General features: G+C 44.2%; 1 protein-coding gene across 1 annotated transcript; it reads left to right on the forward strand.

Moving 5' to 3' along the window:
- The first annotated feature begins 360 nt into the window (after positions 1-360).
- LOC135559034 (eukaryotic translation initiation factor 3 subunit F-like) lies at positions 361-6888 on the forward strand. The gene is made up of 8 exons (XM_064993347.1): positions 361-485; positions 4610-4680; positions 4787-4866; positions 5064-5201; positions 5680-5771; positions 5932-6068; positions 6318-6431; positions 6710-6888. The coding sequence occupies exons 1-8, from the start codon at positions 374-376 to the stop codon at positions 6785-6787; spliced, it is 822 nt and encodes a 273-aa protein (XP_064849419.1). The 5' UTR covers positions 361-373; the 3' UTR covers positions 6788-6888.
- Positions 6889-15173: the final 8285 nt, after the last annotated feature.

The following is a 15173-nucleotide window of genomic DNA, read 5'->3' on the forward strand; positions in this document are numbered from 1 at the left end:
TGACGGTCGAGGGGATGCTGTTGTCATCACCGTCACTATTCTTCAATAGGCTTGCAGTAGACCATACGGGTGTTGTGGAGGATGGCGTTTAGGAAATTAATGAATTCATATCAATTTAATGTGAAACAAACAATGTTTTTATCCTGGACAGCCACATTGCCTAGTATTATTTAAAATAAACGAATCTATAGTATTTTTCTAAATGAATTGGTTTTCCGATGCATTTAATTGTTAATCACATGTATTATAGTCCACTTTCTTCATATAGCGTCGCCTCTGTGTGCAATGCGAACTCCAATGCAGCAGGTGACGCACCTTTCAATACTTGCATATAAAACTACCGTAAGTGTAATAGTTTATTTTATTCCTCAAGATGTCGGTGTACGGACCAGTGGTGAAAATTCACCCTGTCGTTCTCGCCTCCATCGGTGACTCATACGAACGGAGAAATGAGGGAGCGAGTCGTGTGATTGGAACCTTGCTTGGTACTTTACATTTATTCCGAAACGTAGCTATAAAGAACATGTATTCGAAGCGCAGTGAATCCGGCATGTCTCGCTTGTTAGTTTCTGGCCACAGTGGCATGTCTCGCTTGCTAGTTTCTAGCCACAGTGGCATGTCTCGCTTGTTAGTTTCTGGCCACAGTGGCATGTCTCGCTTGCTAGTTTCTAGCCACAGTAACATGTCTCGCTTGTTAGTTTCTGGCCACAGTGGCATGTCTCGCTTGCTAGTTTCTAGCCACAGTAACATGTCTCGCTTGTTAGTTTCTAGCCACAGTGGCATGTCTCGCTTGCTAGTTTCTAGCCACAGTGGCATGTCTCGCTTGTTAGTTTCTAGCCACAGTGGCATGTCTCGCTTGCTAGTTTCTAGCCACAGTAACATGTCTCGCTTGTTAGTTTCTGGCCACAGTGGCATGTCTCGCTTGTTAGTTTCTAGCCACAGTGGCATGTCTCGCTTGTTAGTTTCTAGCCACAGTGGCATGTCTCGCTTGCTAGTTTCTAGCCACAGTGGTATGTCTCGCTTGCTAGTTTCTAGCCACAGTGGCATGTCTCGCTTGTTAGTTTCTAGCCACAGTGGCATGTCTCGCTTGCTAGTTTCTAGCCACAGTGGCATGTCTCGCTTGCTAGTTTCTAGCCACAGTGGTATGTCTCGCTTGTTAGTTTCTAGCCACAGTAACATGTCTCGCTTGTTAGTTTCTAGCCACAGTAACATGTCTCGCTTGCTAGTTTCTAGCCACAGTGGCATGTCTCGCTTGTTAGTTTCTAGCCACAGTGGCATGTCTCGCTTGTTAGTTTCTAGCCACAGTGGCATGTCTCGCTTGTTAGTTTCTAGCCACAGTAACATGTCTCGCTTGTTAGTTTCTAGCCACAGTGGCATGTCTCGCTTGTTAGTTTCTAGCCACAGCGGCATGTCTCGCTTGTTAGTTTCTAGCCACAGCGGCATGTCTCGCTTGTTAGTTTCTAGCCACAGCGGCATGTCTCGCTTGTTAGTTTCTAGCCACAGCGGCGCGTCTCGCTAGCTAGTGTCTAGCTACAGCGGCGCGTCTCGCTAGCTAGTGTCTAGCTACAGCGGCGCGTCTCGCTAGCTAGTGTCTAGCTACAGCGGCGCGTCTCGCTAGCTAGTGTCTAGCTACAGCGGCGTGTCTCGCCAGCTAGTGTCTAGCTACAGCGGCGTGTCTCGCCAGCTAGTGTCTAGCTACAGCGGCGTGTCTCGCCAGCTAGTGTCTAGCTACAGCGGCGTGTCTCGCCAGCTAGTGTCTAGCTACAGCGGCGTGTCTCGCCAGCTCGTGTCTAGCTACAGCGGCGTGTCTCGCCAGCTCGTGTCTAGCTACAGCGGCGTGTCTCGCCAGCTCGTGTCTAGCTACAGCGGTGTGTCTCGCCAGCTCGTGCCTGTCAGTCTCACATCTTGACAATTATAGCTACCTAACTAGCTACCAAAGCTCTGATTTAACTTAAGATTTTACCAAGTATTCTAATGTGTTAGGTTCTCTATGCTACAAATTTTTTAGTTGAAACTTTGCTAGATAGTTAGTAATCAAAAAAAAATGTCACATACACATGGTTAGCAGATGTTAATGTGAGTGTAGCGAAATGCTTGTGCTTGTAGTTTCGACAATGCAGTAATAACCAACAAGTAATCTAACCTAACAATTTCACAACAACTACCTTATACACACACGTGTGTAAACATTATATTAAGTGATACATTTTTTACATCAATTTGTCCAATATTAAAGAGGCTGGTGTTGAGTCAGTATGTTGGCAGCAGCCACTCAATGTTAGTGTTGGCAGCAGCCACTCAATGTTAGTGTTGGCAGCAGCCACTCAATGTTAGTGTTGGCAGCAGCCACTCAATGTTAGTGTTGGCAGCAGCCACTCAATGTTAGTGTTGGCAGCAGCCACTCAATGTTAGTGTTGGCAGCAGCCACTCAATGTTAGTGTTGGCAGCAGCCACTCAATGTTAGTGTTGGCAGCAGCCACTCAATGTTAGTGTTGGCAGCAGCCACTCAATGTTAGTGTTGGCAGCAGCCACTCAATGTTAGTGTTGGCAGCAGCCACTCAATGTTAGTGGTGGCTGTTTTTCAGTCTCTCTGTCCCTGCTTTGATGCACCTGTACTGACCTCGCCTTCTGGATGATAGCGGGGTGAAAAGGCAGTTGCTCGGGTGTTTGTTGTCCTTGATGATCTTTACGGCCTTCCTGTAACATCGGGTGGTGTAGGTGTCCTGGAGGGCAGGTAGTTTGCCCCCGGTGATGCGTTGTGCAGACCTCACTACCCTCTGGAGAGCCTTACGGTTGTGGGCAAAGCAGTTTCCGTACCAGGCGGTGATACAGCCCGCCAGGATGCTCTCGATTGTGCCTCTGTAGAAGTTTGAGTGTTTTTGGTGACAAGCCGAATTTCTTTTCCTCCTGAGGTTGAAGAGGCGCTGCTGCGCCTTCTTCACCACTCTGTCTGTGTGGGTGGACCAATTCAGTTTGTCCGTGATGTATACGCTGAGGAACTTAAATTACTACCCTCTCCACTACTGTCCCATCGATGTGGATAGGGGGGTGCTCCCTCTGCTGTTTCCTGAAGACCACGATCATCTCCTTGTTTTGTTGACGTTCAGTGAGGTTATTTTCCTGACACCACACTCCGAGGGCCCTCACCTCCTCCCTGTAGGCTCTCGTTGTTGGTAATCAAGCCTACCACTGTAGTGTCGTCTGCAAACTTGATGATTGAGTTGGAGGTGTGCATGGCCACGCAGTCATGGGAGTACAGGAGAGGGCTCATAACGCACCCTTGTGGGGTCCCAGTGTTGAGGATCAGTGGGGTGGAGATGTTAGCTACCCTCACCACCTGAGGGGCGGCCCATCAGGAAGTCCAGGGTCCAGTTGCATAGGGCGGGGTCGAGACCCAGGGGATCAATCTTGATGACGAGTTTGGAGGGTACTATGGTGTTAAATGCTGAGCTGTAGTCGAACAGCATTCTCACATAGGCTTTCCTCTTGTCCAGATGGGTTAGGATAGTGTGCTATTGTCGTTTGTGGACCTATTGGCAAATTGGAGTGGGTCTATGGTGTCAGGTAGGGTGGAGGTGATATGGTCCTTGACTAGTCTCTCAAAGCACTTCATGATGACGGAAGTGAGTGCTACGGGCCGGTAGTCGTTTAGCTCAGGTACCTTAGCTTTCTTGGTGAACATGAACAATGCTGACCCTCTTGAAGCATGTGGGAACAGACTGGGATAAGGATTGATTGAATATATCCGTAAACACACCAGCCAGCTGGTCTGCGCATGCTCTGAGGATGTGGCTGGGGATGCCGTCTGGGCCTGCAGCCTTGCGAGGGTTGACTAGTTTAAATGTTTTCCTCACGTCGGCTGCAGTGAAGGAGAGTCCGCAGGTTTTGGTAGCGGGCCGAGTCAGTGGCACTGTATGGTCCTCAAAACGAGCCAAGAAGTTGTTTAGGCTGTCTGGGATCAAGACATCCTGGTCCGTGACGTGGTTGGTTTTCTTTTTGTAATCCGTGATTGACTGTAGACACTGCCACATACTTCTTGTGTCTGAGCCGTTGAATTGCGACTCTGCTTTGTCTCTATACTGACGCTTAGCTTGTTTGATTGCCTTGGGGAGGGAATAGCTACACTGTTTGTTTTCGGTCATGTTTCTGGTCACCTTGCCCTGGTTGAAAGCAGTAGTTCACGCTTTCAGTTTCGCGCGAATGCTGCCATCAATCCAAAGTTTCTGGTTTGGGAATGTTTTAATAGTTGCTCTGGGTACGACATCGCCAATGCACTTGCTAATAAACTCGCTCACCGAATCAGCGTATTCATCAATGTTTGACGCAATGCGGAACAGAGCCCAATCCACGTGATCGAAGCAGTCTTGAAGCGTGGAATCAGATTGGTCGGACCAGCGTTGAACAGACCTGAGCGCGGGAGCTTCCTGTTTTAATCTGTCTAAAGGCCGGGAGGAACAAAATGGAGTCATGTTCAGCTTTCCCGAAAGGAGGGTGGGGAGGGCCTTATGTGCGTCGCGGAAGTTTGAATAACAATGATCCAGGGTTTTGAACTTATTTGTCCCCATAAACACAATAGTATCATAACTTGTTGCATTCTTGTTTCCCTAAGGTACCATTGACAAGCACTCTGTTGAGGTCACCAACTGTTTCTCTGTCCCCCACAATGAGTCTGAAGATGAGGTGAGTAGAAACGGATGCTGTCTATTGATCTCTGTAACATAGAAATGAGTAAAGTTGGTACATGTGAAACTAGAAGTGTCACTTCTATTCTTTGTGATGGTGACAGGTTGCTGTTGACATGGAGTTTGCCAAGAACATGTATGAGCTCCATAAGAGGGTGTCACCCAGTGAGGTCATCGTTGGATGGTGAGTAGGCCAATGTTTTCCTACTCCCATCCAGTAAAGCTTTTGTCTCATGCCAGTACTAACAATTAATGACCCAATGTAATGTATTCAATCTAATTAAATAGGTACATTCCCTAAATGAAAATGTGGTTCTGTGTCCAAAAGCCTATGCTGGAGTTAGAACTCTGCTCTAAAGTGAAACCATTCTCCTTCATCAGGTATGCCACTGGCTTTGAGATTACGGAACACTCTGTGCTGATCCATGAGTATTACAGCCGAGAGGCCACAAACCCCATTCACCTGACCATGGACACGGCCCTGCAGAGTGGCAAGATGAACATCCGCGCCTACCTCAGGTCAGTGACTTCCCTCACAACTAGTCGCACTTCTGTCTCATTACTTGTTTGTCCAATGGAAAGCTATTGCCGACGCAAAGAATTTCAACATGGGTCTGGAAGGCTCACAAGGATATTGGTATCCACAGTACTCCACCAATTATATATATTTCAACTAGATAATTAATATATTCTCCCATTTAAGCTTTAAAACTGCAATGTTTTCTCTTGTCCTCATGGCAAAATATGTAGAATTGCTGGATATTAATGTGAAAGCTCCAACAACAAAACATCTTTGCCCATGACAAAATGTGTAGAATTTCAGGAAATGGGTTTGAAAAAAATGCACTGCAGAGTCCTCGTAAAACTCCTTTATGATATTTTTATATCACTTGAGTTGTTCTGATTGAGGAGGTTCCTGATGAATTTGCTTTCACAAAGGGGATCCCTGCTTTATACATGAAATGAATCATTATTCCGTTGCTTTGTCTCCTGACAGTGCCCAGATGGGTGTGCTGGGAAAGACCGTCGGTGTGATGTTCACCCCTCTGAGTGTGAAATACAAGTATTACGACACCGAGAGGATAGGCAGTAAGAATGTTCTCTTTGCCATGTTTTCTGTCCATTTAACTTCTCTATGTCCCAATTTGTGCCTTTCTTGGACATAGTTTATTTTTTATGGCATATGTTACATTGTAGGGGGAATGGAACACTCCTTGATAAATGGTAAATAATGGTCTTTATTTTCCAGTTGACCTTCTCGAGCGGACGAGAGATGCTCCTAACACCACCAATGGACTGACCTCTGACCTCTGCCAGGTTGGCGGGGCTGCTGGCCGGGTTCAGGACATGCTGGCCACGGTACTGACCTACATAGAGGATGTGTTGGTGGGTACATACACAGACTATAAATGGGGATGCCACATTGCACCCTATTCCCTATGTAGTGCACTACTTTTGACTAGGGACCGTAGTGCTCGGCTTTTCAGTCAGTAGTCTCTGTTTGCATTGCTATTGGAGTGATCTGTGTGTAGATGTCAGCTGCATGATATGTTATAGACAGCTCTGGGTAGTGTTTACAGCGACGTTTCCATAGCTTAGTTTTCTGAAATACTTTCCTCTCTGTGGCTGTTTCAGTCTGGTAAACAGACAGCCGATAACAGTGTTGGACGTTACCTGATGGATCTGGTCAACAAAGTTCCTAACATCACAGCAGAGGACTTTGAGACCATGCTGAACTCCAACATCAACGTGAGTATGCCTCCTTTGGATCTGGGCCTGTTTTTATCAAGTGTCTCCGAGTACGAGTGCTGATTTAGCATCAGTTTAGGCTGTTAGATCACAGTGAATGAATATGATTACATGGACTGCGTGGAGCTGTTCTAAAATCAGCACTCTGACTCTGAGACACTCTGTACGTACAGCACCTGAGCTGTGGAATTGATTCAGTTGAACAGCTCTAAAACATACTGTATTTGTCTCTAGTCCTCATGACGTTTGTGTAAATGTATACCTTTTACTATTTGCAGGACCTGTTGATGGTGACCTATCTATCGAATCTGACTCAAGCACAGATCGCCTTGAACGAAAAGATCGTGGTACTCTGAGCATTGGGGGATTGGGTTTGTTTATTTCTTTTCTTTTGTGGAGTTGTATTTCATTTTTTGTATATTCTTAAGCTCAAATTAATAAAGGTGTTATAACAGTACCTAATTGCTACTGTTGCTTTTATAACTGAAGTAATGTCTTCTAACTAAGACACTTTATTTACTAATTCCACAATGTTCTGAATAGGACAATGCATGCGTAGTTGTAGGGTCATTTTAATTTCTGGAAAAGGGGAGGTCCGATACATTTGCTTGAGTAAATTCTATTTCCTTCTATGGGTGTTGTCACAAGAAATACAAATAGAGCTCATACTGTATTCAGATTAGTTGCCACTTCACCAGTCCCTAGGATGAAATCTATCTTGTCCACAAGGTGGCACTAAAGAGCTCAGGCCTGTTCCCTTGCATGGTGAGGTCCCCGCTGTTTCCTAGGCAACAGGGGTCATGGCCAGGAAGAGGATGAATGAATTCTGAGGACTAGGTGGTCAGAGGGTCTGCAGAATTTCCAGTAACCATTTGGGATGCACATTTTGAGGTCTTTTTTTGTATCTGATTTTATGTACATCCTATTTATGCCACAGACCCTCCTTTACGTAAGATTTCTTTGACTGAGATCAACATCAATGAAACCTAGTTCATGCATGCATTAATTTCTTTGAATTTTGTTTTTAAAACTGTTTAGTGAACTTCAGTCCTTTCCCCATCATTACCATGAATAGAATTAGTATCAAGGATACGTTTAACAAGTGTTGACATTCTCATCCTAGTCGGATCAATGCAGCTGTGTTGTAATATAATTATCATATACTGTTTAACAAATTACTTTGAGCCTCTTAAATGTCCTTGAGTACCCTGAAAGCCATCCGCCACAATGTATTATAATAGCTGGCATGCAAACCCTGTCATTATATAATAAACTATTACAGTATTATGATCTGAGGAAGTGGGTTTCACTAAGTTTGAGTGTGTGCAAAATGTCAAGTATTCCCTGTATTGTGCAGTACTGTTGACCAGAGCCCTATGGCTCTAAGAAATAGGATGCCATTTGGAATGTATCCTTAGTTGGAGCTTGAAGGGTATAGAGGGTCAGGGTAGTCGGCAGCAGTGGAATTGTGTAGTTATGCTCAGTAAGTAACATACAGGACAACTTAGAGTCCTGCATTTATCCCTGGAGAGTCCTTTTGTGGAGCTTTGAGGAAGGAACCTGGACTAACACAAGAATAGCAGGGCCATGTGTCTTCACACCGCTTTAAACTCCTTATACATACTGTATGCATCCAAAATTGCGCTCTATGGGCCCTTGTAAAAAGCAGTGCACTAAAAGGGAAAGAAGTGTCATTTTGGATCCTCGGTCACTGTCTCATTAGGCCTTGACCACCCCACAAGTTATTTGGTATACCATATTGCAGTTCTATAGTCAATCTTACCTACAGTAGGCCTAACTCTGGGTCTTTGCTTATTTTCCCTCTTAGGGTAGTGGAAGCATTATACAAGTGAGGACTCATAATGTTTGGTATTTCTGCTCTTTAGGCAATGCCACAAAGAGCTCATCCCAATTCCATTAAAATAAAGCCCAACTCCACAACCCCATTTTTGCCATTCACAGGCACCACTTACATTTCATAATGAGGCCAGTGTGTGTAAACCCTTCCAGGCCAAAGTTATAAGAGCAATGGAAATGTATGCTTCTGTTTGTGGAATGAAGTAAGGAAAGTCTGTTTGAATCTGAGATTGTTGCTGTCGCTCCCATTGCTTTGTTTTAGTTGTGCCAGTTATGAGTGCAAATGCATCTCTTCTGGGGAAACTGATGAATTCAGGTTTGTTTTCACTGACACTTCGACCTCTCACTGGCTGTGTCCCGACCCAAATGGCACCTATGCACTGCACTACATTTGACCAGGGTCCATTGGGCTGTGGTCAAAAGTAGTGTGTTTATGTAGGGAATAGGCTTCCATTTGGGATGCAACTACTATCTCCCCCTCCCATGACTTATCATCAAGGAATGCCAGTGAGTCACAGAATTCCAACTGGTAGCAGAACTTTGGTGCTGTTGGTTGGTGCCCCATGAGGTGGTAGATCTGTACAGTACTCCAGATGGAATACTTTTGTATGCGTGGGACATTTCTCACCTGAGTGCTCATTCTTTGATTAACTATGTCATGACAATTTAGAAGGTCTTGAATACGTTGCATATATTACTGTTGCACTTCCATGTATCGAGTGCCAGACAGTGGGTGTCCAAGTATTTACCACGTCAAGGAATAAAACCCCTGGTCTTTTTGTAATGTCTTCATAGAGCCGTAGGGCTCTGGTCAAAAGTAGTGCACTATAGAGGGCATTGTTTCCCAACCCTGGTCCTTGAGTACCCCTGACAGTACACATTTTTGTTGTTGCCTTGGATAAACACAGCTCTTTGAGGGTTTGATGATTAGTTGACTAGTTGAATCAGGTGTGCTGGTCCAGGGTTACAACAAAAATGTGTACTGTTGGGGCTACTGGAGGACCAGGGTTGGGAAAACACTGATATAGGGGGGCATTTGGGACACAACGATGGTCTCCATATTATATGGTACTTATATGATGATTGTTTCTCGGTTAGCCTTTCCAGGGTCCTAAACTGTCTATCAACTTGATGAGCCACATGGCTCTACCACAACTATTTGTAGCAAAAACCAAAATGGCAGCTCTTTCTATAGTCTCCTTTACTTCTAGATACACTACCGTTTAAAAGTTTGCTGTCACTTAGAAATGTCCTTGTTTTTGAAAGAAAAGCACTTTTTTGTCCATTTAAAATAACATTTATCAGAAATACTGTGTATATATTGTTAGTTTTGTTAAATGACTATTGTAGCTGGAACCGGCTGATTTTATTTTAATGAAATATCTACATAGGTGTAACAGAGGCCCATTATCAGCAACCATGACTCCAGTGTTCCAATGGCACGTTGTGTTAGCTAATGCAATTTTATAATTTTAAAAGGCTAATTGATCATTAAAAAAACCTTTTGCAATTATGTTAGCACAGCTGAAAACCATTGTTCTGATCGAAGAAGCAATAAAACTGTCCTTCTTTAGACTAGTTGAGTATCTGGTGCATCAGCATTTGTGGGTTCGTTTACAGGTTCAAAATGGCCAGAAACAAATAACTTTCTTCTGAAACTCGGCAGTCTATTCTTGTTCTGAGAAATGAAGGCTATTCCATGCGAGAAATTGCCAAGAAACTGAAGATCTCGTACAACGCTTTGTACTACTCACTTCACAGAATAGCGCAAACTGGCACTAACCAGAATAGCAAGAGGAGTGGGAGGCCCCGGTGCACAACTGAGCAAGAGGACAGGCACATTAGAGTGTCTAGTTTGAGAATCAGTCCAATCATAAATCTACACTACCGTTCAAACTGACTGAACTGTCTAGTTTGAGAAATAGACGCCCCACAAGTCCTCAACTGGCAGCTTCATTAAATAGTACCCACAAAACACCAGTCTCAATATCAACAGTGAAGAGGCGACTCCGGGATGCTGGCCTTCTAGGCAGAGTTGCAAAGAAAAAGTCATATCTCAGACTGGCCAATAAAAAGAAAAGATTAAGATGGGCAAAAGAACACAGACGCTGGACAGAGGAACACTGCCTAGAAGGCCATCATCCCGGAGTCGCCTCTTCACTGTTGACATTGAGACTGGTGTTTTGGGTTTTTCCATTTGGGTCACATATTGTGTCTCCAGTCTGATACAACTTCCATAATTTTCAACATATGAACTTCCCATTAGTCAGAAGTGGTCATTTTTTATTGAAAGGCTTTTATAATCCCCCGTAATACCCTCTGTTCTAAAATAGGCCCAACATGGCTTCAGTTAGGGTTAAACCACCCATGGACCGCCAGACATTGTGCCACGTGGCAGGAAACAGGTAAGGCTGAACGATTTCCCCTCTGTCATTTAATGATATGCTCCTATTACAGAGTCAAACACTGCTAGCTAGCAGTATAGACCTGAGTTCAAATACTATTTGAAGTCATTTCAAATACTTTAAGCTGGATTGAGCTTGACTGGCACAATAGAACCAATAGACTAGTTTCAAATGTGTAAACCTTATCTGGCACTCCAGGCAGGGCAAAGCAAAAAGTCAAAGAATTTGAAAGTGCTGGAAGAGATGATGCAGCAGTCACTCAGAGCCTGGTGATTCCTGTGGCAGGAGATACGTCTGCTTGTCATTGCCTAACCCAAATGGCACTCTATTCTCTTTGTCGTGCACTCCTTTTGATCAGGGACCGTAGGGTTTAAAGTGGTGCATGATATAGGGAATAGGGTGCCATTTCAGACACATCCATCATCATGGAGTAAATGAGTCCAAATATAAAAATGAAAGACTAATATGCACTCTCTATGGTAAAAACAGAGACTACTGGACCCTCTACAGTAAGAGAAGAGACTAACACATCCTCTACAGTACATTATATTCCTCTCATCTGAGAACAGTACTACTGACTGGCACTGTACTACCACTGACAACATTCCTAAAAAGCATGTTCTGTCAGAGCACAGCAGCATGTTCCCTCGGTGCTAATTTGTAACTGTATGGCAGTCAGAGAGCTGAAACATGCCCTTGGTGGTGCATGGTGATGACTCGCCAGTGAGTGTCCCCCCTCCCGTCCAATGCCAAGGCAGCTTGGTTAATTAAATGCACTCTGTTCAGACCTTCCTGTGCCAACTGTGACATACTGCACTTCGAGGGAACCCGTGTTTGCCATGACGGCCTCACCGCCCTCTGAAAGATTTGTTTATTACAGACCAACCAAGTGTTACTGTAAAGCCCAAGCAAGGCAAATAGAAACAAAGGGTGGATCCCAAATGGAATCCTGTTCCTTATATAGTCCACTACTTTTGTCCAGGGCTCTCGTTAATAGTAGGTCAAAAGTAGTGCACTGTGTGGAGAACATGGTGGTATTGGTGATGTAAGCTAAGACAACGTAGGCCTACAGTAAATAGCAGAGGGAGGGGATGGAGGACTTCCAATCCAGTCATCAGACAAGAAAATATTTATTTCCCCCACTTTTTTGGTGTGCGATTGGAAATAACATCAGAGAGCAAAAGGACACATTTCCAATGCTGATTGGAAGATGAAGTTGCACTGTATTGCTTTTCAGTGGCAGCATAGTTCATAAATGGCACTTTATTCTTTATACTGTTATAGTACACTACTTTTGACCAGACCTGTTCAAAAGTAGTGTACTATATAGGGAATGGGTGTCATTTGGGAGAGTAAGAATGGGTGTCATTTGGGACGCACAATACATAAGCAACGTGCCCTAGCTGTGGCTAGTATGCTGTGTGCTCCCTGTCTGTATGTGTATGTACATACCCATGTATACCAATCATGTATACTCATGTATACACAGTACTTGAATGTATTCAGAGCCATATATTTATGGAATAAATGTCTCTGTATGTATGGATACTCGTTTCAATATAAACACACAATGATATGGGAAACATTTATTGCTGCCTCTGGCAAGAAAAAAACAAGTTATTACACAGTTTGGAAGAAACCATTTTGAGATCCCTTTTTAACGAACAACGAACGCACAGTGTAGCGGCTGGTTTGGCGCGTGAGAAGAACACACTCCACCCTGGCAACGCGTCCTCCCCTATCGTTAAAGGCATGCTCAGCAGAAGGGATGTGCTGTGCTCTCAGCGACTGAAGCTGGGCGCAGGGGAACTGCAACCGCCGCGCCGAACATCTTCCAGGTAGGATGCGTATCTATGCCATTAAGCGTTTAGAACGATCTCGCAAATATGTATACTAGGAGTGTTCTTTACCATGCAGATATTGTTTGTTTTTTTCAGGGGAGGGGCTGTCTATTTTTGCTTCACGTACAAGGTAGCGCAGGGTGTCTGTTTGAGTCTTGGTAAACACACACACACACAGTCAGCCAAGACGCATCTGCAAAAGCCTTAAATTAACGGCGCTTTAAATTTGCACTCGGGAAAATGTTCACCCTTTGATTAATCAACATTTAACAACGGTTGATGGCGAGATCTGAATGTGTATTTTATGACATGATGTGTGTATTTCGGGGGAGCATGTAAAATTGCAATGGGGTTATGATTTGGCTAACGACTGTTCGTCAATGCCCGACCGCTCACATTTTCAACTTACAGTGTGTGCAAGTATCGATTTTTTTTTCATAGGCGCTAGTAGCCTATATAGCCTACCTGCAGTAACCTATAGCCTACAGTGTAAAGCAATGTGTTTTGAATGGAGTGCAAAGCTGACTTGAGAAATCATTCTTAACAGGTCAATTTTATGTATAGGCTGTATCAGTTAATACTGCATTATAGCAAGGTTCCATAGAGTAGGTCAATACCATAGCCCACTGTACCTATCTAGTCTACATAGTAGCAGGATCTGTTATTGATTGCAGTCGTGGCATATAGTAACCAGGCCTATCTGTTTCTAATGATAATGCCTGCATAGAGGCATGTGGAATCCAATATCTAGGAAAAGGTCCAAACATAAATACTGGGTTTCAACTTAGATGGCAAAGTTCATGAACCTGCCTAAGCCATACAAAAACAGTGTGCCTGTTTGACTTTTAGGTCTCCAATAAAATGGCATGGTAGATATCCACCATAGGGTAAGAGTTAGGATGCATGGTGTTGCATGGCTTGTGTCCCAATGGCACCCTATTACACAGATTGTGCACTACTTTTGACCAGCGCCCATGCCATTTTGGGATGCAACCCTGGCAACAGTGGGGCCTCACTCAACAGAGCCAGGAGACCGGAGGTGAGCTGAGGGAAGGGGAGGAAGAGGTGTGTGCCAGGTCAACAGCAGACAGTAACTCTGGGAACCTCAGCACACCCTGCATGCATTGAATCAGTCGGTCTTTACCGTATGTCATTGCCTTCTCTGCTGGAGTTTGCATGGCGTTCTTCTTCCAGTAGGGACCTTGCTCAATGAGGCATTGTTTAGTGCACTATTATTGACCAGAGCCATAGGGCCTGGTTAAAAGTAGTGCACTATATAAGGAATAGGGTGCCATCAGGGACGTAGTTACTGAATGGTTTCAATATAGCCCCATCTCTCCTTCACCTCCTCAAAACTAGTTTCTCTCTGTAGGCTACACTTTGTTTGGTCTGCCAGTTTGTTTGACCATGGCAGCAGAGAGAGAGAGAGAGAGAGAGAGTAATTGAGCATCTACTTTCCATTGTGTCAATTTAGACTTGCCATATTTACTCTTCTACATAGTGCCTGGTGTGTGTGCTGGTTTCCAATGGAAATCCTTGAGATATGTTGTGTGTTATTGTAGAGAAGCAGGCAGGCAGCAGGTGCTTCAGCTTTTTTGACACCACACACAAGGGGCCTGGAGTCATCAAAGGGCACGTAGGCTATTTTAGATGTCAGAGATGATATGAAGATGTTATTTACTTAAAGTTCTACCTCAAGTGCCACCTTTGGGTGCTTACTAGAGACACATGATGTGAGTCCCAAATGGCACCCTATTTCCTGTATTGTGCACTACTTTTGACCAGAGCCCTATGTGCACTATTTGCAGTGATCACAGCAGGGGTCACCAACCTTTTCTGAGTCAAGTTCACTTTCGCAGTCAAAAAGCAAGCCGAGCTCTACCGCTCAGATAAAAAACATGAAAAATGTAAGCCTATGCAACATTAATAAAAACAGTCTGTAGGCTAATACATTAGCACAGTATATTGGCTATATTCTCAGACCATATTATATTTCAAAACTATAGCTTTGATAACCAAAAATATCACTTGTTGTATCACTTGTGAGGCATAGCTGAACATAAGTTGAAATAATGAGCTTTTTTATTTGATCTTACTGGACTAGTGGTATGGTAGCTGCCATCTGTTGGTCAGTCTCAGCGGAGGGAGGGAGAGAGCAGCAGAGGGTCTGCCTCTCATGGTCCCTGCTCTCGCTTTTCACATAGGGCTCTGGTCACTGCCTACCCGTTGCGCAGGGTTTCTGAATCAAATGTACCTTCCGGCAAAAGAGCAAGCCTTTATCGTTGGCTTGTCTGCATAGATGTTTGGTGACTGACTAGGAATGCCTAGATGATGAAACAGTCCATCGCAAATGACCGGTTGGTGACCACTGCCTTACAGAAAAAATACAGGATTTCGCTTGTGGATAATGTGCAAAACAGGTGTTTTTGAAACACTTCACGTCATCACGTTTTCACTTCTAGTTTCACGTTATCACATGTTGCGTTACATGTTACATTAACTTCACATGAGATCCCATGTGATCGCATGAATGCATGTGTTTTTTCTGTAAAGGTTAGGGAATAAGGTGCCATTTGGGACCTATACAATGTTTTTAAATTATGAATGTGCCAAGGTCAATTCGAGGTCATGAGAATTTG

This window comes from Oncorhynchus masou, chromosome 17 (assembly GCF_036934945.1).
Source record: "Oncorhynchus masou masou isolate Uvic2021 chromosome 17, UVic_Omas_1.1, whole genome shotgun sequence".
NCBI lineage: Eukaryota > Metazoa > Chordata > Actinopteri > Salmoniformes > Salmonidae > Oncorhynchus > Oncorhynchus masou.

Excerpts from the sequence above, each read along its gene's own strand:
- LOC135559034 (XM_064993347.1), top strand. The coding sequence starts at position 374 with ATGTCGGTGTACGGACCAGTGGTGAAAATTCACCCTGTCGTTCTCGCC. Across the intron at positions 5,202-5,679 it reads AACATCCGCGCCTACCTCAG|TGCCCAGATGGGTGTGCTGG; the intron begins GTCAGTGACTTC and ends GTCTCCTGACAG. Across the intron at positions 5,772-5,931 it reads CGACACCGAGAGGATAGGCA|TTGACCTTCTCGAGCGGACG; the intron begins GTAAGAATGTTC and ends TTTATTTTCCAG.